Source organism: Octopus bimaculoides, chromosome 9, assembly GCF_046866305.1.
Source record: "Octopus bimaculoides isolate indiv1 chromosome 9, ASM4686630v1, whole genome shotgun sequence".
Classification (NCBI taxonomy): Eukaryota; Metazoa; Mollusca; class Cephalopoda; order Octopoda; family Octopodidae; genus Octopus; species Octopus bimaculoides.
Window position 1 is genome coordinate 72,892,584 of NC_142936.1, and position 25,000 is coordinate 72,917,583.

At 35.9% G+C, this 25,000-nt stretch overlaps 1 protein-coding gene across 2 annotated transcripts in view; it reads right to left on the bottom strand.

Moving 5' to 3' along the window:
• Positions 1 to 25,000, bottom strand: part of LOC106869092 (protein VAC14 homolog) — a 221,149-nt gene that overhangs the window by 146,154 nt on the left and 49,995 nt on the right. For both annotated transcript variants that reach the window (XM_089357704.1, XM_089357705.1), the window contains exons 15-16: positions 15,417 to 15,496; positions 11,468 to 11,624 (exon numbers count right to left, since the gene is read on the bottom strand). In XM_089357704.1, the coding sequence (XP_089213830.1) occupies positions 11,468 to 11,624; positions 15,417 to 15,496 (237 nt within the window). The remainder of the gene's footprint in view (positions 1 to 11,467; positions 11,625 to 15,416; positions 15,497 to 25,000) is intronic.

The window sequence follows — 25,000 nt, forward strand, 5'->3', positions numbered from 1 at the left end:
GTGCTGGTGCCTCATAAAAGCACTGGTGCTGGTGTCACGCAAAAAGCACCCAGTACACTCTGTAAAGTGGTTGGCATTAAGAAGGGCACCCAGCTGTAGAAACCATGCCAAAACAGACAATCAGAGCCCGGTGCAGCTCTCTGACTTGCCAGCTCCTGTCAAACTGTCCAATCCATGCCGGCATGGAAAAACAGACATTATATGATGGTGAGGGAGGTGACGACGATGACAAGGAGGAGGAGGCGGCAGCGGCAGGGGAGGAGGCGGCGGCGGTGGCAGAGGAGGCGGTGGCGGCAGGGGCGGCGGTGGTGGCAGCAGCGGCGGTGGCAGCAGTGGCGGCGGTGGCTGCGGCTGCGGAGGAGGTGGCAGCGGAGGAGGAGGAGGTGGCGGCGGAGGTGGAGGAGGTGGCGGCGGAGGAGGAGGAGGTGGTGGTGGAGGAGGAGGAATCCAAATTCTTGATTATTTTCAGAGTTGTTTGAAACATGGATATGTAGTTGTGTATATTACATTAGAAACATAGCAATGAAAGCATTAACCACTTAATAATTTTGATTGAATTTTGTTTTCACGTAATTTACAATGACATTAACACACATAACATTTGTTCACTTCATGGATGCAATTATAAAAATCTATTTATATATTTAGACACACATTATTCTCAATTGTCTTTCAAGCCACATGTACGGCAACAAGCGGAATACATCGTTGGTTATGTCAAAGACATAGGATACAAGAAGGACCTTTTCAAATATGGATATCCATTGTATCATCCTTTGATAGACAAAGCCATTGAGGACTTACATCAAATTAAAGCAGGCGTAAAGACACAAATAAGATGGTAGGTTTTAAGAATTGCCTTTGAATAATAGTCATCCGAATCTATTGAATACTGAGGAATTCTACCAGTACACCAGACATAGACAAACAGTGCTGTGAATGGAAACTCAACCAAGAAAAGTTTAAAAAGACTGAACAGCACAATGAAGTAAGCATCAAAGCCTTTCTTGTCAGGTTTAGCAAACAAAACTCTGTAGAGTAGAAAAGATCTATCATTGCTGGTTTGTTGCATCGCTTAGAAATACAGTGTCATCACCATCACCACCACCACCTTGTCGTTGTCGTCATTCTCATCATCATCATCATCATCATCACCATCACTTCCACCACCACCACCATCATCATCACTTTCATCATCATCATCATCACTACAGCCATTATCATTACTGTCATCATCATCATCATCGTCACTGACACCACTACCATCATCATCATCACCAACATTATAATCACTATTGCCATCATCACTACCATTGTCATCATCTTCATCGTTATCATCATTACCAACATCATCATCACTATCACTACTGCTATCATCCCTACCATCATCATCATTATTGTCATCATCATCATCATCATCATCATCATCATCATCATCATCATATGTTGATGGTAGTCACAAGGTTCCTTGAGTTGAGCTTTCATTTCAAAAGAAGTTTGAGGCGCCTGAAATATGCAATGGTGACCTTGTCTTTCATTTCTCTGTATAAGATATTGTCCGGCTCCAGGATCCCAAGATACTTGTACCCACCATCATCCAGATTTTCCATTCTTTCTCCATTTGGCAATTCTATGCCCTTACAATTTACTCTCTTTCTGTAAATTATTATTATTATTATTATTATTATTATTAGTTAGACGAACTTTCCTACCTTTTCGGACAAAACCTTTTGTAACCTTCGTCCTGTCTTTGTCCTTACATGTTTTTAATTGATATTAGCCCTTGTGGCCAATAAAACGAATTAATTATTATTATTATTATTATTATTATTATTATTATTACACTGGGCGAAATGCTTAGTAGCATTTCATCCATTTTATGTTCTGAGTTCGAATACCACTGGGGTCAACTTTGCCTTTCATCCTTTTGGGGTCAATGAAATAAGTACCAGTTGAGTACTGAGGTCAATGTAATTGACTGAACCCCTCCTACCAAATTTCAGGCCTTGTGTCTATAGTAGAAAGGATTATTATCATTATTACACAGGGTGAAACGCTTTGTAGCATTTCATCCATCTTTACACTCTAAATTCAAATTCCACTAAGGTCCTTTCGGGGTCAGTAAAATAAGTACCAGTTGAAAACTGGGGTCAATATAATCGACTTACCCCCTCCCCCAAAATTGCTGGCTTTGTGCCAAAATTTTAAACCATTATTATTATTATTATTATTATTATTATTATTATTATTATTATTATTATTATTATTATTATTATTATTATTATTATTATTATTATTATTATTATTATTATTATTATTATTATTTTATGTTTGACTTTTGTTTTGCATTTGTACAAGTTGGATCCAAGTCTCACCCAGAGACCTCAAGAGACAACAAGTTAGAAGTTCATGTAGGTGTTATGCCTAGGGTACCATATATTTGGATTTGTACAGTTTTGTTCAAGTGAATGTTTAAGAAACCATAAGAAAATTATGTTTGCTTTAAAATTTGAGATCACATAGACAGTATTTTACGTAGGATATGGGCAGTTCCCATGAGCACTATCTTTTGGACTTCAGCCATTTTGGGGTTTCCTGGTATCTGAGCTAGGTAGTAATCAGCCCGTTTCGCTGTCATTCCCAGGGCACCTATGACAATAGGTATTGTTTTCGTCTTCAGATTCCACATTTTGCTAATTTCTATTTCAAGATCTTTATATTTGCTCAGTTTTTGGTAGGTCTTGACAGATACGTTTATATCAATTGGGACAGTCATATCAATGAGGAGGCATGATTTTTGTCTGAAGTCTTTCAGTATGATGTCTGGCCTATTTGCGTCTATCTTTCTGTCAGTTTGAATGGTGAAGTTCCAGAGGAGTGCAATGTGATCATTTTCAAGTACTGGGGGTGGTTTGTGTTCCCACCAGTTTTTATCATGGGGCAAGTCCAGGTTTTTGCATATTACCCAGTGAATATATTGTGCAGCTCTATCATGCCTGTTGAGATACTCTGTAGGCGCAAGCAGACTGCACATGGAGACAACATGATCGATGGTCTCATTTTGTTGTTGGCATATACGACATAATGGGGAGCTGCCGTTCTTTAATATGTTGGCCTGGTAGTTCTTTGTAGGTAGGCATTGATCTTGGGCTGCTATGATAAACCCCTCTGTTTCTGATTTCAATCCAGAGGCCATTAACCATTGGTGGGTAAGGGCTTTGTCAATATCTGCATTATTCGCTCTCTTTGGGTATTTGCCATTGAGAGGTTTTCCATGCCATTTTTCAGTCATAATAGCTAAGGCAGCAATTTTAGCACGGGTTTTCAAGCGCTTAGCTTTTTCTGTAGGTGTTTCTAGTTCGTCTAATTCTTGAATTTGTTGCAATTGGAATTCACTTAGATATTCCTTTGCCTGTTTTGTTACTGAGTAAGATGCTTTCTTGCTTTCATATTTTAAGACAAGTTTTAGCATCCAGTCCTCAGAGTTTTTCATATAGGTGTCTAGGCCAATTGTGGCTACCTTCATTGATAATGCCAGCTGTAGTAGTCCTCGACCTCCCTCTTTTCTTGGCAGATAAAGACGTTCTATATCTGCCTTAGGGTGGTGCATTCTATGCATTGTCAACAGTTTTCGTATTTTTCTGTCAACATTACATATTTCAGTAATTGACCAGTTAACGATGTTGAAACTGTAAGTCACGACTGGTATGGCTAGAGCATTGATCGCTTCGATCCTGTTTCTCGCGTTCAGCTCTGTCTTCAGTATTGCTCTCACCCTGCGATAACATTCTCTTCTGATCCTTTCCCTCATCACTGAGTGCTTGATATTGTCCCCTTCAATTACCCCTAGGTATTTGTAGCTCTCCGCTGGTTCTAACTCTTTTATGACATTTTGCTGGTCAAGGTTCACATTAGATGTATTTGTCATTTTTCCTTTGATAAAGATAGCTTTTGCACATTTATCAAGGCCAAATTGCATCCTGATGTCATCACTGAATTGTTTAACAATCGCTAGTAGGCCTTTGAGTTGTTGGTCATTTTTTGCAAAGAGCTTTAAATCATCCATGTAAATGAGATGATTTATATTTTTATCAAATATTTTATAACCATACTGTGCATCATTGAGCAATTTTGAGAGCGGTATTAGGGCTAGACAGAAGAGGAGTGGTGATAGTGAGTCACCCTGGAAAATGCCACATGAAATTCTTACATCTCCAGCATTTAGAGATTCATTGTCATTGTTCAACATCAGTGTGGTTCTCCATGATCTCATACTTACAGATAAAAAGTTTCGCAGAGTAGGAGCTATTTTATACATTTCCAGACATTTCCTAATCCAGCTATGTGGTAGGCTATCAAAGGCCTTTTTTATAGTCTATCCAGGCTATTGACAAGTTTTTGTGTCGCTTGTGACAATCTTCTAAGATCATCTTATTGATGAGTAGCTGATCTTTACAACCATAAGATCCACGTTTACATCCCTTTTGCTCATTAGGGAATATGCTACTTTCTATTAAAAAACTATAGGTGTACTCGGTTAGGACAGATGTTAGCGTCTTATACATTGTTGTTAAGCAGGTTATGGGGCGATAATTTTTTGGTTCGTTTGTTTCCTCATTTTTTGGAAGCAGGAATGTTAAACCATTAACTAGCCAAGAGGGCATCAAACTAGGATTTTGCAAAACATCGTTGTAAAGTTTTGTTAGCAGTTCATGGCTTTCTGGGAAGGCATTCAACCAGAAGTTAGGAATTTTATCCTTTCCTGGAGACTTCCATTTGCTTGACCTCCTGAGAGCAGATCTTATATCTTCTACCCTGACCCCCTCCCACTTTTGCTCCTCTAAGGAGTCTAGGTCTGTAGCTATTCTATCAATCCAAGGGGCCTTTTCATTGTGTGTTTTATCTTCTGCCCAGATTTTATTCCAAAATTCTTGCACTTCTTCTTTTGATGGGACAGACTTTATTGTTACTGGTGTTTTCCCTATCTTCCTGTAGAAATTTTTGGGGTTATTTTTGAACATGTTATTATCTCGGAAGAATTTAACACGCTTTTCATACCTTGCTATGCGGGCAGCTTTAGCACATACCTTTTGCTTGATGGTTTCTATGGTGGCATCAATGTCAACTATGGTTTTCATGTTATATTTTTTCTTTAGTCTTTGGGTCTTTGTAGGTTTGATACTCTTGTCAAATTTAAGGTTTTTCAAACATTCTATGTCAGATCTAAGCAGCTTAATTTGGTGTTGAATGCGTTCTTGCCAAGAAGGCTTTTTGTGGGAGTGTTTATTATTATTATTATTATTATTATTATTATTATTATTATTATTATTATTATTATTATTATTATTATTATTATTACACAGGGAAAAGTGTTTAGCAGCATTTTGTTTGGCTTTACATTGTGAGTTCAAATTGCACTGAGGTGGACTTTGTCTTTCACCCTTTCGGGGTCAATAAAATAAGTATCAGTTGAACACTGCAGATGCAGCTGATATAATTGATTTGCCCTGTTCCCAAAATTGTTGGCCTTGTACCAAAATTTGAAACCATTATTATTATTATTATTATTATTATTATTATTATTATTATTATTATTATTATTATTATTATTATTATAACGTGCTTTCTCTTCACTACCGAGCGCAGCTCTGTGTGCCTTCGGTATGTGCTGTGGTTTGCTGTGATGCTCTTATGGTTACTGTATTGAAAGTGTTTTGCGTAGGATGTGTGCAGTGCCCAGTAGTGCAATTTTCTGTATGTTATATATATCTGTAAGTCCTGATGTTTTTGTTATGTATTTGTCTGAATATTTTTTATTATACCTAAGGCACCTACTATGATAGGAATTGTTTCTGTTTTTAGATTCCACATTCGAGTTACCTCTATTTCCAGGTCTTTGTATTTTGAAAGTTTTTCCATTTCTTTTAGGGAAACGTTGTCATCTGCTGGTATTGATACATCAATTAGAAAGCATTTTTTTTCTATTATTATTATTATTATTATTATTATTATTATTATTATTATTATTATTATTATTATTATTATTATTATTTATATGAATTAGTAGATACACCAAGCACAGATACATATACACATGTACTCCACATTTGCACACAAACATCAAATGTGACGGTAATGAAGGTCACTTAATTTGAAGCTGGAGATACATAATTAAATTCATTCAATAATTTCCCTCTTTAACAAACCTTAATCCATTAACATGTGTTGAGATACAAGCAGTATACCAACGATGTGTGCATACATGAAGGGGTAGGGAGCTTTGATATCTAAATCATACATTAAACTGTTGACTGATGAGAAGCAGATGGAAACTGTTAATCTGTGGTTAACGAACACCTAATAATAAGAATTGCTTCTTTAATATGTCAATTACCAGTGTTTCAAACATATGCCTGAAGAGAAACTGTAGCTTAAATATATATTCTAGCAGCTGTTGATGTACCTTTTAATTAACAGATAAGGGCTGCTTTCATATTTCTGTGCTCCCTAATGTGTAAATGTAAAGACCGGATGGTAGGGATCACGTTACACTTAACACATTCTATGGAATCAGTTGAATATTAGAACTGCCTGCTTGTGGGGTTGCCATTTTTCATGCATTTGCTAATGTCTGGTGTATGCATGTGTGTATGTGTGTATATATAAGTGTGTATGTGTGTGTTTCCCACTTGTTAGATCTGAAGAAAAGGAGGATAGTGCCCATGGCCATAGTAGACCCTCCAAGGCCAATAGAATGTGATTAACGCTATCAATGTTCTGCTTAAGCCTTTCATTACAATATTCCTAACATAATATATTGTCTTTCATTATCATCATCATCATCATCATCATCATCATCATCATCATCATTTAAGGTCCGTTTTCCATGTTGGCATGGGTTGGACAGCCTAACAAAAACTGGCAAGGCCAGGGGCTGCACCAGGTTCCATAGTCTGTTCTGGCTCAGTTTCTACAGCTGGGTGACCTTCCCAATGCAAACCACTTTACAGAGTGTACTGGGTGCTTTTTATATGGCACCATCACCAATGCTTTTTATGTAATTCATTTTAAAAATAATGAAGAATTTATTAAAACAACTTAGTTATTATAAAGTTGGTGTCTACAACAAATCAACATGAAATTCTTATGGAAGGTTTAATTGAGATCATTTTAAAACAATAAGTTTGTATCATAGAACCAGGAGCAATTTATTTTAACAAGATTGCATGATAGATCCTCTATGGTGTAACTAATTTGTCACATGGTTACCTAACAGCCAATCATTGAACCTGCTTTCATCTGTTGACTCAAATTGGTATTTGTAATATTTAATACTAGCTTAAAAGCCCCACTTCATGTGGATTTTTAAGCTCGTCCCTGTGAAGGGCTTATTAGACCTGCAGCCCAAAACTAAAGAGAGCAATACTAATAAAGCATTTATTGGTACCCTACCAATATGGTATTACCCCACCTATATAGTATTTAAATTCATTTTAAATGAAAAACTTGTAAGTTCACAAATTTTTGGAGTTCTTTTAAAATTTGAATTTTCATCTGTTAGCATATAACAAATCCTCATCCAGACCTGATTCCAATGCTGGTTGGATGTTCAAGAACCAAATGAAGGACAGATTTTCAACCCCAGGATCATCCTGATTCCAAAAAGGTATAGTATGTCTATGTAGAGCAAATGTACACTGAGATACAGGGGTCCTGGACGGACGGACAGACAGAATTTCATGTTTGTTATTACAGATTACAAATGTAATGGAAGGAAAGAAGTGATTTGGATAAAAAAAGATACTCAGTCATGAATTGTGTTCAGAAAAAATTTACTCAGATTTGAAGGGGAATGGGAAATATGCAAATCTCTCAGACTGGCACAAAAACTATCCAAATTTCATCAGTACAAAAGGACAAAGACCAGATATTGTACTATGGTTAAAATCAGGTGCCAGAATCATCTTGGTTGAGATGAGAGTCCCTTATGAAAGCCAAATAGATGAACAACAACAATTCAAGATGAGAAAGTATGACAACCTGGCGTAAAAACTAACAAAAGAAGGCAATGGAAGTTGGTGTATAGAGGTTTGCTGCAGCATTTACGTGCCAACTACTAAGTCAACTTGGAATCAAGGGTTACAAAAGAACAGTGACAATGAAACGCCTGTCAGAGACAACTCAGGAGAGCTCAGAGGTGTTATGGCAGAAAAGGAATGATGGATGGAACTGAAAAGGAATACAGTAAATCAGTAAACATAGAAGGAAGGAAACCCAGTTTGAAATTGTGCAAGTTCATGTGGTTGTCTGTGTGGCCAAGCAATAAGTGCACCCATAGGTTCCAGGTTCAATCCACACTAAAGTTAGCATTTAAATAACAGCAGCAGGACACCTAGGAGTTACTACCTAGATGGGCCCAGTTCCCTTAAAGAGTCAAGAACTAATAGGCTGAAGCACTTGTTTGACAGGAGTACTTCCTCTAAAAATTTCTCCTGCTGTCGTCTCACCCTGTAGTGAGTTTCTGTTCACTAAAGCAGAAGAATTTTAAAATTATAAGACCTTATGCTTATTGTATCTACCAATACATCTAGCATAGTGCTGATTTGCTACATTAGTATCAATCTATGATATATGTGACATAACAAAACAAACATATACAATATATGTGAGCCTGTGTATGTGCATGAATGCATGCATGTGTGTATACATACATACACACAAACATATATGCACAGATACACAATCTCATGCATATATACACATATAAACACACACAAACACACATATATATATATAGGAAGAGAGAGACATATACATACATACAAATGTATGTATACCTAAATGTACAATTTTATATATATATATATATATATATATATATATATACATGCACATGCCTTATGCATATACATACATACACTCATACATAAACAGCCATGTGTCTGTGTGTATATATACATATATACACACACAGCCATTCATACATGCATGCACCATGCACACACACACACACACATCTATCTACCTACCAACATATTAATAATTGGATGAATTCTTTTATAAGAATTTATCAAGTAGCTAGCGTGAAAAAAGCCTCATAAGGGAAAAATCCATCATTTACTCACCAAAATATATTTATATACATATACACGAATATATGCACTTACATTCATATATTAAACAATGTATTTTAATTTTTCCTTTTAACATGACCGTATTTATCTCTCTTAGAATGAGCAAAAAGAACAACAAAATGAAGAACCCAAAATATTCTCTGTGGAATTAAAAGTACCATGGTACCATGGCATTGCTCTGTTTAATGATTTGCTCCAGATGAATTAGTAAACATCTTCTGTTAAGTAGACTAGCAGATAAATAACACTGTCTCTTCATACACATAAAAACAACATGTGACTATTACATGATGTCTATTATTTTTGGTTGTACCATGATGATAAAGAATCCTTCTTGTATTGACATTTCATAAGTTTTGGTCCATTTGTTCATTCGTTGTTCATTTGTAGCAGGAATGTTGGCAAAGTCCCAAACACCAACTCACCGCATAGGAACTAAACTCAAATGATTGTATTCAGATTGAAAGCAAGTGTAAACACCGATAAAGGATTTTGTTAAGGATTGATGTCAACAAGCAGCTAGATATTCAATTCCTTGGTAGATGCAATAAGGACTAGTGTCTACCAGTAGCTTGGCTGATCAGCAAAAGCACAATAAACCCAACAGATACCTAACTCCTTAGAATTCTACTTGTTGTAAATAATACATTAGAACATCATTCATGATTTTACTTTTGACATCTTTTCTTTGACAGACAATTTGTTATATATATATATATATTATTTGATAGGCACAATACATGTTTTTTATGTGCTACTAATAGTTTCTTGTGCTGAGAACATGCCAAATAATGAATTATAACATGTGTAACATCATTGCATTTAAATCATAATATGTGGATTCAACTAATTTGTTGGTACTCATAAAAAAAAAAACGCTCCTAAATGTATCATTCTACAAGTCATATAGAATACATAGTACAATACAAGAGAAAACCATAAGGAATATATAGAGTTATAAATAACAAGAGAAATATAGCATGATAAAATATATTCAACCATTGGAAATTTTTCTATAACAACAATTAAATATTGTTTATATTAATGTAGACATGTAAGTAATTTACTTATAAAATATAATAAAATAAATTACCTATGCATAAGTTGCGAAACAATGGTTGTTATATAAGAATTTCTAATGGTTAAATAAATGTTATCATACTATGTTTTTCATGTTATTCATAACTTCATACACACACACACACACACACACACACACATCATAGCATTCTGTCGATTACGATGATGAGGGTTCCAGTTGATCCGATCAACAGAACAGCCTGCTCGTGAAATTAACGTGCAAGTGGCTGAGCACTCCACAGACATGTGTACCCTTAACGTAGTTCTCGGGGAGATCCAGCATGACACAGAGTGTGACAAGGCTGGGCCTTTGAAATATAAGTACAACAGAAACAAGAAGTAAGAGTGAAAGAAAAGTTTTGGTGAAAGAGTACAGCAGGGTTCGCCTAGATCCTCTGCCGAAGCAGGGGATCTAGGCGAACCAAATGGTTAGTTTAACTGATGACAGTTGCACAAAAAGACTTTGCATTCCCTGACTTGGACCTACAAACAAAATGAACATTCCTGCCTTATTTCCATCACAAAAACAGAAAATTCCTTGATATAAAAAGAAAAGACAAAGAGACAAGCAAAGAAATAAATATATATGGGAGAATGTACGAAAAAAACAACAACAGACGAGGACAGGTGGTGTAAACAACAAAAGGATATACATACACACACATACATATATATATATATACATGTATACATACATATATATATATATATATATATATATATATATATATATATATATATATATATATATATATATATATACATATATATCATATATATATACATGCATAAATATATACATATATTCATACATAAACACACACACACACACATATATATATACACACACATATATACATGTGTGTGTGTGAATGATTGTTTTTATGTCAAGCTATGTATAAAAACAATTTAACATTAAACTCAATTTTTACTCGATTACTCAATTTTTGTTTTAGTAGATTACATATTTATTAACTACTGCAGTGACTTACAAGTTTTGACTAGCTTGCTGTCACACACTGATGAAAGCATTCAAGCTTAAACTTCAAAGTTGCTGTCATCCTTTTCCTTTGTTAAAATTTATATATATATATATATATATATATATATATATATATATATGTGTGTATATATATATAAATTCAAAAAGGGATAAAACTCTTTTAAAGGAATTTTATCAAGAAGCCAGTGTGTAAAAAAATTCGTAAATATATATATTTATTAGCGTGTGTTGTGTGTTTTGAATGACTTACCGTCTGTTTACTGGAGTCAGATGAAAGTTAGGAATGCACTGTAGACGAGCTTGCAGGATTCGAAAAGCTTCCGACTGTGGTAGTAGCATAAGAATTCCATACAGACTTTTGACTAAATACTGATTGTTCTCAGCCTCAAGCATCTGAAGACGCAAATCTGTATTTAGAAGACAAAAAAAGGAAAAAAGAAAGAAAACGGTAAAATATTTTAACCTTCTTATACCTAAATAAATATTTAGAAAAAACTTTATATATTTATCTTTTGTGATATAGTAAAAAGTAAGGAATATGTCTGATATGAAAAAACATTTAATTGTTGCATGTGGTTAAGCAGTTTGCTTTGCAAGCACTCGGTTTTGAGTTCAGTCCCACTGCATGGCACCTTGGGCAAATGTCTTCTACAGTAGCCTTGGGCTCACCAAAGCATTGCAAGTGGATTTGTCAGATGGAAACTGAAAAAAGCCTGGCATATATATAGACGATAAGAAAATGGAGGAAAAATAACAATAAGAAGTGTGTCTTTGGATCTAAAAAGGCATTATTTAATTAGTTAGGCAAGGTGAGGGTATTATATATATATATGCCTAACTAATTAAATAATGGCTTTTTAGCACCAAAGACACACTTCTCATTGTTGTTTCTCCTCCATTTTCTTATCATCTGTATATACATTAAACTACAGTTAACCTTTTAAATTACCTGCTGCCGTATACCTTATACAAAGGACCACAATTGCTGAGGTAATCACCAGGAGTGCTTTTCGATACATCTATCCCTTAGAGGGTTTAAACACCTCTAACTTATACCTTACACACACACACACACATATATATATATATACACACACACACACATATATATATATATATATATATATATATATATATATATATATATATACATACATACATAATACATATACATACATATATATGTATACAATATTATATATGTATACAATTGTGTGTATGTATATATATTGTGATCTTCCAATACTGAAACACGTGTAGTTCCTCCATATTTAATTAATTTATTGTTAACTAAAGTAGGAGATAATTAAGGAAGTATAGTATATACAAGGCTGGTAATTTTGGTTATACCCTTTAAGTATTATTTCATGATGTGCAAATGGATACCATGAGTTTACTTTCAGATATACTTATTAGGTTATTTTATTTTTTTTTTTGTATTATCTGAAATAGAATACCCACATATCTATTAATCCCCAAAATTGAATTATTATTGAGTTTTATTAGATACTTTGTATATTTCTAGATAAATATATAAATATACGATAAATAAAACTCCAAGGTATGATATGCAGATGCATGTAATACTGAAGGGTTGTACCTTCATTGATTTGGAAATTCCTTTTTCCAAATTATTTTAAAAAATATATATATACATACATGTGGAGGCACGTGGCTTAGTGGTTAGGATGTCAGCATCATGATCGTAAGATTGTGGTTTCGATTCCTGGACCGGGCGATGCATTGTGTTCTTGAGCAAAACACTTCATTTCACGTTGCTCCAGTCCACTCAGCTGGCAAAAATGAGTAACGCTGCGATGGACTGGCATCCCGTCCAGCTGGGGAACACATACGCCACAGAAACCGGGAAACCGGGTCCATGAGCCTGGCTAAGCTTTAAAAGGGCGCATTTATTTTATTTATTATATATACAAACATACATATATGTGTGTGTGTGTCTTTGTATCTGTGTATGCCTCCCACCACCACAGCTTGACAATGGGTGTTGGTGTGCTTTCATCTCTATAACTTAGCAGTTTGGCAAAAGAGACCAATAGAATAAGTACCAGGCTTATAAAAATTACTGGGGTCGATACATTCAACTAAAAATTCTTCAAGGCAGTGCTCCATCATGGCCACAACCAAATGGCTGGAAAAAATAAAAGAATACACACTCACATCTATACTCAGACAGACACATATATATGTATATATAATATGCTTCCTTGCAATAATGTTGTTATTCAGACATAAAACCTCCTCGCAGTCTGCCAAAGCTTTTAATTGTTGCTGTCATCTTATCATAAGATTATTGTATTGGAAGCATCAAGAATTATCAACAACAATTATAGGGTTAAGTAAACGATTACTTAATGAGTTATTTCAATGCCAAAGCAATACTTCCAAGAGGTATTTGCCTGCATCCTTCAAATAAATTAATGAACGCTAACTCAAATAGCTATCAATACTACTTGCCTTCAGGCAGAATACTTCAACTGAACAACGTAGATGGAAAAAGATATTTTTTGTTCTTTAGTTTCTGATTTGTTTTGGCATTTTTTTTTTTGTGTGGTTGATATTATAGTAAAAGATAACTATAAAACCATCACCATCATCATCATTATCATCATCGTTGTCATCATCCTTATCATCAACATCATATCTCATCACCATCACATCACCACCACAAGGACTGTCATCATCTTCGCTATCACCACCACCATCATGTCATCACCGGTATCATTACCATCATCATCACCACTAACACCACACCAAACAACTATTTCATCATTACCACTACCACCACTAGCCATCACCAACACCATCACCACCACCACCACCACCATCATCATCATCAACACCATTGCTGTCATCGCCACCACCACCACAACTACCACCATTGTCATCACTATTTTATTTCACATTGCTCCATTTCACTCAGCTGCGGAAATGAGTTACGATGTCACTGGTGCGAAGCTGTATTGGCTTTCGCCTTTAACTTGGATAACATTGGTGGCATGGAGAGGGGAGGATGGTATGTGTGGGCAATTGCTGGTCTTCCAGGAAACAACCTTACCCAGACTTGTGGCCTCGGAGGGTAACTTTCTAGGTGCAATCCCATGGTCATTCATGACCAAAGGGAGGGGGGGGTCTTTACCTTCAAAGCTCACATTCATTCCTCCTTCACCAAATACAGTTGGAACTCTTCTTAGCTACTTCTGCCATTGTCTTCAGAGTAGTGGTCCTTTATTTTCCAGAAATTGAGAGATTTTATACTAGGTGCAGGAGTGGCTGTGTGGCAAGTAGCTTGCTAATGAACCACATGGTTCCGGGTTCAGTCCCACTGCGTGGTACTTTGGGCAAGTGTCTTCTACTATAGTCTCGGGCCGACCAAAGCCTTGTGAATGGATTTGGTAGACGGAAACTGAAAGAAGCCCGTCGTATATATGTATATGCATATATGTATGTGTGTTATTTCTTTACTACCCACAAGGGGCTACACACAGAGGGGACAAACAAGGACAGACAAACACGGATTAAGTCGATTATATTGACCCCAGTGCGTAACTGGTACTTATTTAATCGACCCCGAAAGGATGAAAGGCAAAGTCGACCTCAGTGAAATTTGAACTCAGAACGTAGCGACAGACGAAATACTGCTAAGCATTTCGCCCGGTGTGCTAATGTTTCTGTGTGTGTGTGTGTGTGTGTTTCTGTGTCTGTGTTTGTCCCCCCACCATCGCTTGATAACCGATGCTGGTGTGTTTACATCCCCGTAACTTAGCGGTTCGGCAAAAAGAGACCGATAGAATAAGTACTAGGCTTACAAAGAATAAGTCCCGGTCTCGATTTGCTCGACTAAAGGCGGTGCTCCAGCATGGCCGCAGTCAAATGACTGAAACAAGTAAAAGAGTATCACCCTTAACGTGACACATAACACCCAGCCAAAAGATGTACCCAGTGTTCTCATTCCTCTTCTGCTTCAGCATCACATCAGTTTGGATTATGTCATTCGAAGATTCATTGTCTTTTGTAAATGAGTTTCATAGTCGTCATTGTTGTGATTCATTATATCCAGGAAAAACGATCGATTCAGAAATAACATTGTAAAGAAGTAATTTTTTTTATCTTTTAAATGATAAAAAAAAAAAATCAGGAAAGAAAAGACAAAAATTAATAAAAAAAAAAAACATACTTACAGGCAAATATAGGTGATTCGATTAGTTGAACTAATTTGTCAAGTTCAATAAGAAATTCTTTTGTTATTTCTAAATCTCCACTGTAAAAAACATATGAGTCAAGGAAAAAAAACACACACACAAAGAATCGTTGGAGGAGGAGTAGGAGGAGGAGGAGGAGAAGGAGAAGAAGAAGAAGGAGAAGAAGAAGAAGAAGAAGAAGAAGAAGAAGAAGAAGAAGAAGAAGAAGAAGAAGAAGAAGAAGAAGAAGAAGAAGAAGAAGAAGAAGAAGAAGAAAATACACCATGTGTGTCTAAGTAAAATTTGACAGTAACGGTAAAATATAAACAGATTCAGATTCTCTGCAGAAATACTGAAAGTAAAGTTAATTTACAAATGTGATGTAAAACATACACAGGCACGCGCACAAACACACACACATGCATACACACATACATGCACAGACACACAATTACACACACATGCGCAAACACACACAAACATTAATACACACATACATACACACAATAGGTGGGGTATGGTTAATAACTTTACTTAGAAAACGTGTCATTCCAAGTTTGATTTCACTTTTGTTAGTTAAGTCACTTCTATTCATCATCATCATCATCATCATCATCGTTTAACGTCCGCTTTCCATGCTAGCATGGGTTGGACGATTTGACTGAGGACTGGTGAAACCGGATGGCAACACCAGGCTCCAATCTAATTTGGCAGAGTTTCTACAGCTGGATGCCCTTCCTAATGCCAACCACTCAGAGAGTGTAGTGGGTGCTTTTACGTGTCACCCGCACGAAAACGGCCACGCTCGAAATGGTGTCTTTTATGTGCCACCTGCACAAGCCAGTCCAGGGGCACTGGCAACGATCTCACTCGAAAATCCTACGGGAGCCAGTCAGGCGGTACTGGCAACGGCCATGCTCAAAATGGTTTATATTGATCAATACCTTCACCATTGTTGTTTTACTGTCCACTTTTCCATGCTGTCATGGAGCGGATCAGACAGGATCTGTTGGGGCATGCAACTATCACAAAATTTTGCTCAGACAAAGAGATACTATTGCCCATGTGCACACACACACAGATGGCCTGGCATGTCATCAGTTACGATGACAAGGGTTCCAGTTGATCCAACCAATGAACAACCTGCTTGTGAAATTAACATGCAAGTGGCTGAGTACTGCACAGACCTGCATACCCTTAACATAGTTCTCAGGGAGATCCAGTGTGATACAGAATGTGACAGGGCTGGCCCTTTTGAATTATGGGTACAACTCATTTTTGCCAGCTGAGTGGATTGAAGCAATGTGAAATAAAGTGTCTTGCTCAAGGACATACTGAGCCACCAGGAATTGAACTCACGACCTTATAATTGTGAACAAATACCCTGGCCACTAAGCCATACACGCACACATATACACATACATACAATAGGCTTCTTTCAGTTTCTTGCACCAAATCCAGTCACAAGATTTTGGTTGGCATAGGGCTATAATAGAAAACATTTGTACAAGGTACCATGCAGTGGGACTGAACCTAAAATCACATGGTTGGGAAGCAAACATCTTAACCATACAGCTACTGTGAAGATATAAAGTATTAAAGCCAACAGTATTTAACATTATCCACCTTACAAACTTACATTATCCTTTGCTTTCAGTTTCCACACCACTGAAGTTTTATCCCATCGTTAACACTAATTAATTACTTATCTTTCCTTTCTTTCTTTCTGTTTCAGGTTTATCTTTCACTTTTATTTCTTTCACAACACTTCTAATTCAACAAGATTTTTCATAATCTCTCTCTCTGTATATAAATATGTGTGCGTGTATGCATATACATACATACAGATATATATACATACATACACATACATATATATATGAGTGTATGTGTAAGTGTGTGTATGTGTATATAAATATATATACAGAGAGAGAGATTTATATACATCTATATTATAGATATATGTACATGTATATATATTTATATATATATGTATACATATACATAGATAAACACACACACACACGCACACACACACACACACCACATTATGAAAACATTGAAGAAAACAAAACTCATCAAAATGTGCTTATCTTCAGTTCATCTGATTTAATTTAATTGAAGACTGTAACACATGGGAAGGAAAACTTACAACTGTTCACTGCAGTAAGGAAATCCTTAAGTCAGCCTCCCCCAAATTCAAGTTAACACTGTTGGTTTACACACACACACACACACACACAGATAGACGCAGACAGACAGATACATAGATAGTTAGGGTTTCCATAAATTACCTTTACACTTTGATACAATAAATAAATGGTGGCAAATGTGAAGGAAATTTATGATATATAAAATGAGGGTGGGCTGAAAAGTTCATAGGCTGACTTTGAAGGAGTGATGCTAGAGCTGTGAAATTTTTCATGCATTAATTTCAACTCTTCTTTTTAATAACTGCATTGTTTCTTTCCAGGTAAACTGACATTTGACTGTTCAAAGAACACTTCAAAAGTATCTAGTAGTGACTTCTCTTGAAAATGGACAAAACTTGTTAAGGCAGTTACAAGAGTCTATCAAAACCAAACATCCACAAAAACTGATGAAAGGAGTCTTGTTTCATCAGGACAATACTCCAGCACTCAAGTCCTTAGTTTCAATGGCTGCTGTGTATGACTGTCACTTTGAGTTGGTTGATCACCTTCCCTATTCTCCTGATTATTATTTGATTCATCCCCAACATGGAAAAAGCACTTGGCTGGGAACCAGTATCACAGATCATGTCACATCTGCTGTTGATGACTTTTTTGACCAACAGCATGAAAGCTTCTTCACTAATGTGATCCAAGCACTGCAACATCGATGGAAGGAGTGGATGAACTGCAAGGGTGACTATATTGAAAAATAAACCTCATTTGGTTACATTTCATGAGAGTATCTTGGACAGCCTATGAACTTTTTAGCTGACCCTCATATTTCTATATATATATATATATATATAAATTAACAGATTGAGATAAAAATCCAAGGCTGTGAAAGATTTCATAACATTTATAAAGAGGTCTTACAGCTGTTTCCAGGAAATTTTATATATCCCTTCATAAGAGACAGTGCAAGAAAATGGTTAAGTAATAGTTATTCTAGAGAAGATATGAAATAGAGAGTGAAGTGGAGGAATGAAAACAGACGTGGGATATGCAGGGATATTGTATATCTTCTCTAGAATAACTATTGCTTAACCATTTTCTTGCACCGTCTCCAATGGAGGGATATATAAAATTTCCCGGAAACAGCTGTAAGACCTTCTCTTTATAAATGTTCTGAAATCTTTCACAGCCTTGGATTTTTATTTCATTCTGTTAATTTTTTATATATATGCATGCTAATATGACTTACGTTGGACTCCTCATTCACATAATCACCAAACCTGGAGCTTAACTATAGTCTGTCCATAGCACTTACTCAGCATTACCTGACACTTTGGGGTCTTCTTGACACCATTACCTCTCATAACCTATATATATATATATATACAATGGAGTTCTTTCAGTTTTCATCTACCAATCTACTCACAAGGCTTTGGTTAGTGTGGGATTGAAGTAGAAGACACTTGCTTAAGGTGCCACACCATGGGACTGAAATCAGAACCTCTCTCCAATGAATAATTACAATTGACCAAGCATAGGCAAGTTAGGCTACAACTAACATAGATAAGCTGACATTAGCATGTTGAGGCTTTCATCCAGTAGTAACTCAACTACAGATGAATGGCGGGAAAAAATACTATAATTAATTCATAAGCCAACAAAGGAGCCTCCATGTGGCTTCTTGAATAGCTAGAAATAACAGTCATATCTCCCTCAAATTGCACCCCATCATCTTGGAGATGAGACACATTGCATGATGTAGAGCAGATTATAGAATACCTACAAAAGGCAATGGAATGGTCACAGGCCAGGTCATGGTTGGATTGCTTTTGATCGTAAGTGTGTGTGATTGGTACTGACCAAGGGCTAAAAACACAATAACAATAATAATTAAGCAAGAAATTCTGAGATTAAATGATCTAGGAAAAGCTTTAATGTCACAACTTCCCATTTTTCCATTTTTTTTTTGTTTTTCGTTTTGTTACAAAACTTCTGTTTTACTCAAGAAGACGTAATTATAATGGAAAAAAAACCCAAACACTGAAAAATGTATTAAAAACAAAAACATATAAGATAATTAAAACCAAAAATAAACAAAAGAAAGAAAGAAGAAGACAGATTAAGCATTCTTATTGATGGACAACTACATGTGCAGACAAAAAATATGGGTACATCGCATTGTGGAAAAAAAAAATCAATATATAGATTTAACAAACAAACCAAAAAGAATATAAAAATAAGCAAACATTTTCGCAAAAATTGAAGAAATACATAAACAATACCAAAAACAAAAAAAATCAGAATAAGATATATATATATATATATAAAAAAGAAGAGTAAAGAATGAAATAAATCACAGAATGAAAGCAATTGATCAATTTAGTAAATATTGATTTGAAGTCCCAGAGTTCAATAACTTCAGAAGTAAAACCCCAACACAAATCAATGAACCTAATCTACCCTAATTACTATACAGTCTACACTAATATACTAATACATACATACATACATACATATATACATACATATCATATATATATATATATATATATATATATATAGTTAGGACAGATTGCTGACAAGAAGTGGAACATAAAACAATTAACTGAACACAGCTTAAGTTACATATATAAATGTGTGTGTGTGTGTGTGTGCTTGTGTGTGTGTGTGTACATATTGCTTTCTATTACATTACACAGAACAAAAATATTGAAGAAATAACAATGAAATGAATACATACACAACAACAGACTCATGCAATGCTTACATACAAACAAACAAACAGATTCACATCTATATCAATAATAATTTGTACACTTGGTTTTGTGGGGAAATGCATAAATGACGATCTAGAAAAAGATAAGGCTTTTCTGAAAAACAAAAAAAAATCAGGCAGCTAACTTGTACTTTACAAATACAATTTGTAAGCAAATTAGTAAAAATATGCAAGACTTTTCTCAATTTTAAAATGCGACATTGTTTTTGCTAACTATATTCCAATGATAGAACGTTGTGTGTTTGTTAGAAACCAGTTCCTTCTTTACAGGAATTGAAACTAGAAGAGAATGAATGAACAAACACACATGCGTACATGTGTGCATGCGTACATGTGTGCATGCGTACATGTGCGCATGTGTACATGTGTGCATGCGTACATGTGTGCATGCGTACATACATATATACATACATACATAATATGTTTGTTTGCAAATTCTCGTGAAACATGTAAAGGCTAGTGAGAAATAACACCTTATTTAGAATCAAATGAGGTTGGCCTCAAGAAGAGCATCTAGCCATTACGTCCCATCTGACCTCAGGCAATCAATGAAAAGTAGATGTTAAATTGATGAAGATGATGTATGTATGTACAGATGGATGCATAGATGCATGGACGGATGAATATGTGTGTATAATGTGCTCTTATATTTTAAATTATTTGAAACCTTCCTCTGAAGAAGGAGCAGGTTTCTAACAAAGATACACAGTTCCATCATTGGAGTGTAGTTCACGAAATTTTGAAACGACATGCTGTATTGCTTGGCATTCATGCCTGAAGCTCCAATATGAACATTTCAGAGTGTTTGGGTGTCAATCTGAGGACAGTGCAGAGGATTTGGAATGAGTTAGATAAGTCTAATGGTAATTACAAAAGTGCAGCAGCTCGGAAAACTCACTCTGATTGTTCTGATAAGAAAAGAACTCCTGAATTTCTTGGTGAGATCCAGGTCATGATTGACAACAAACCCTCCAAGTCAATCAGGTCCATCACCAGGGACATGGGAGTGTCTGAGTTTCTTATCAGGCAGGTAGTGCATGAAGACATTTGGTATTCCTCATACAAGATGAGAAAGGACCAATTTTTATCCCAAGCCATCAAGGACAAGAAGAAAGATCATCCTACAAAGCTTTTGAACAAACTCAAGCATCCCCTCCAACCAAACATGATTTGGTTTTTCTTAGACAAGAAAAATTTCTGCCAGAATCAGATGGTAAACACACAAAACAACCGTTGGCTTGTCATGTCCTCGAAACATGTACTGAGAGTGATAAAAATCAAACATCCAGTCAACATCATGGTATTTGAAGTGATCACTCATGATGGCGACGTTATGCCTCCATTCATCTTCCCATATGGCCTTGCATTCAACACATAGGACTACATCAAGTGCCTGGAAGAGGTAGTGCTGCCCTGGGTCAAGAGGGTGACTGCTGAAGACTCTAGCAGGAGAACCCAGTCATGGCTTTCAGATAATTTCTGAACAACATCACCCCTAACATCTGGCCACCTAACTCCCCAGACTGAAACCCCCTTCATTATTATGTGTGGGGCGCAGTTGAGCGAGAGACCAACAAGACTCCTTGTAACACCAAAGATGAACTGAAGGCAAGGATTATGACAGCATTTACCAGCTTCAACAAAGAGACTGTCCAGAAGAGTAACAGGAGATTCTGAAGTTGTCTGGAGGCCATGGTTGAAGCCAATGGTGATTTTACTGAATAAATTTACTCTTTAGTATTTCAAGATATTTTTATGTAATTTTGGTAAATATATCTGTTAAAATGATATACCAGTGTTATTTTCATTCTTGCATAATTTAGATGACAATTTATTCACCATCGCCAATAATGGTATATATATATAATACATATATATGTACTTTTTAGGACTAATGGGTATAAGTCAATTAGTGTGTTGAGTAAAGCACGTTCACAGTTCAGGCTATCTGGTGTCATCCACAGTTGGGGTACATATCTGCTGGATCTATGTCAGGAATTTCACTGTGTTAGTTAAGATAATAATAATTGATGAAGGAGACGGAAGATAGATTTAACACCAGTCTTTATAAAGACTAGTGTTAAATCTATGTCCCGTCACATTCATCAATTATTATTATTATTATTATTATATGCGTGCATGTGTATGTGCACACATGTACCTTGTGTGTTTGTGAGTCTGTGTGTATGCACAAAGATTCTAGATAGAAAGATCCAAAAGATGAAGCATTCAACTGATCATAAGTGATTTCACTTGCCAAGCCTCTTGTCTACATATGATGCCCTGTCTCCTACTCTCTCTCCCTCTCTGATTCTCTTTTCTCTCACTCTCTCTCTCTCTTTCATTCCCTCTATCTCTTTTTCCCCTCTTTATCTATCTCCCTATCTATCCATCCATCTCTCTCTCTCTCTCTCTCTCTCTCTCTACCAATACTACAAAAATTGCCTCTAATCATGATCAGTTAAACGCTCCATCTTTTGGATCTTTCTATCTAGAATCTTTGTGCATACACACAGACTCACAAAGACACATTCACACACACACACACATGTATATATATATATATATATATATATATATATATATGTGTGTGTGTGTGTGTGTGTGTGTGTGTGTGTGTGTGTGTGTGTTTATATATATACATACATACATTGCTTCTCTTCCTCTAAGCTACATTGTGCTAAGCTACCTTGTACCACCACCACTACCACTACTACCACGACCACCACCACCACCACCACCATCATCTAGATCTAGCTGACACACCTGTTGCTACTCTTTTTATCACTTGCTATGTTTCAGTCCAAACATTTTAACCAATCTTGCCTCTGACCAAGAAATCAACTCCTATCTCCTTCCTCTCTCTCCATTGAAATTCTCTCCTCCTGCTCTCCACAAACATATTCTTTCCCCACCCCCACCTCCAGCAAACATCAACATTCACACATAACACATACTACATCCGTCACACCCCAGTATTAGAGACCCTGTGAAAGGGAATGAATGCTGCTAATTCTCCTTCACTAAACCGCAACAACAACAGAAACAACAAAATAAAGAAATAACATTATATTCCTTAATTCTCTTAAGGAATAGGAAGACAGAATGAATGCTACACCAGATGATTCCTCTACACCTGCCTATTCCATCTCCTCCACCTCTTTACCTTCCATTCTACCACAACAGCCATCTCCACCACCACCACCACCACCACCATCACCTACTCCTAATTAATTTAATGACCTTCTTCGTCACTGAAGAAATCAATATCTATTGAGGTCACAAGAACAGAAGAATCAGAACATATAAATGAATCTAAGTGTCAATCAAATATCAACAAAACAACAACAACAACACTAATAATAATGATAATAATAATAATAAAAAAATGATATAAAATAACAGCAGTGCCAAAGACAGTTTTCTTTGACAGTTTGTGTTTGTGTTCTTCAGTTAGTTTTGTGAACAGAAGCCATTATTTTAATCTGTCACATTCTTGAACTAGTTGTTTGTAACAAGCTAAGATCGTTAATAGTTAATATTTTGTAGTCGTTGATTAACATTAGTGTTCATATATATATATATATACAATTTAAATATAGGATAAAATCTTTATAAGAATTTATCAAATAGTTATATATATGTGTGTGTGTGTGTGTGTGTGTGTGCGTGATATATATGTATTGATGTGTGTGTGTGAATACATACATATATAATATATATATATATATATATATATATATATATATTTATGTGTGTTTGTGTTTGTGTATATAGGTGCAGTGTGGTTGTGTAGTAATAAGCTTGCTTCCCAACCACATGGTTCCAGGTTCAGTGCCGCTGCATTGCACCTTGGGCAAATGTCTTCTACTACAGTCTTGGGCTGACCAAAGCCTTGCGAATGGAGTTGGCAGACGGAAGCTGAAAGAAGTCTGTTGTATATATATATATATATATATATATATATATATATATATATATATATATATATATACATATATATATATATATATATATATATATATATATATATATATATAATCTAGGTGAGTGTGTGTGTGTTTGAGTGCCTGTATTTGTCTCCCACCATCACTTGACAACCAATGTTGGTGTATGTACATCCCCGTAACCTAGTGGTTCAGCAAAAGAGACCGATAGTATAAGTACTAGGCTTAGAAAGAATAAGTCCTGGGGTTGATTTGTTCGACTAAAGGCGGTGATCCAGCATGGCTGCAGTCAAATGACTGAAACAAGTAAAAGAAGATATTTGTGTGTGTGTGTGCTTGTCCACCACCCCTCCATCGCTTGACAACTAATGTTGGTGTGTTTACATCCCTGTAACTTAGACGTTCAAGTAAAAGAGACCGATAGAATAAGTACTAGGCTTACAAAGAATAAGTCCTGGGGTCGATTTGCTCGACTAAAGGCGATGCTCCAGCATGGCCACAGTCAAATGACTGAAACAACTAAATGACATATATATGGATGGATGGCTGTGTGGTTAAGAAGCGTGTTTCGCAATCTCATGATTTCTGGTTCAGTCCATGTGCAAGATAGTTAGCCTCAGTGAAATTTAATCTCTGAGTGCACAGAGCCAGAACAGATACCACAAGGTTTCCTATCTGACACTTTAACAACACTGCTAATTCTTCACTTTATCACAG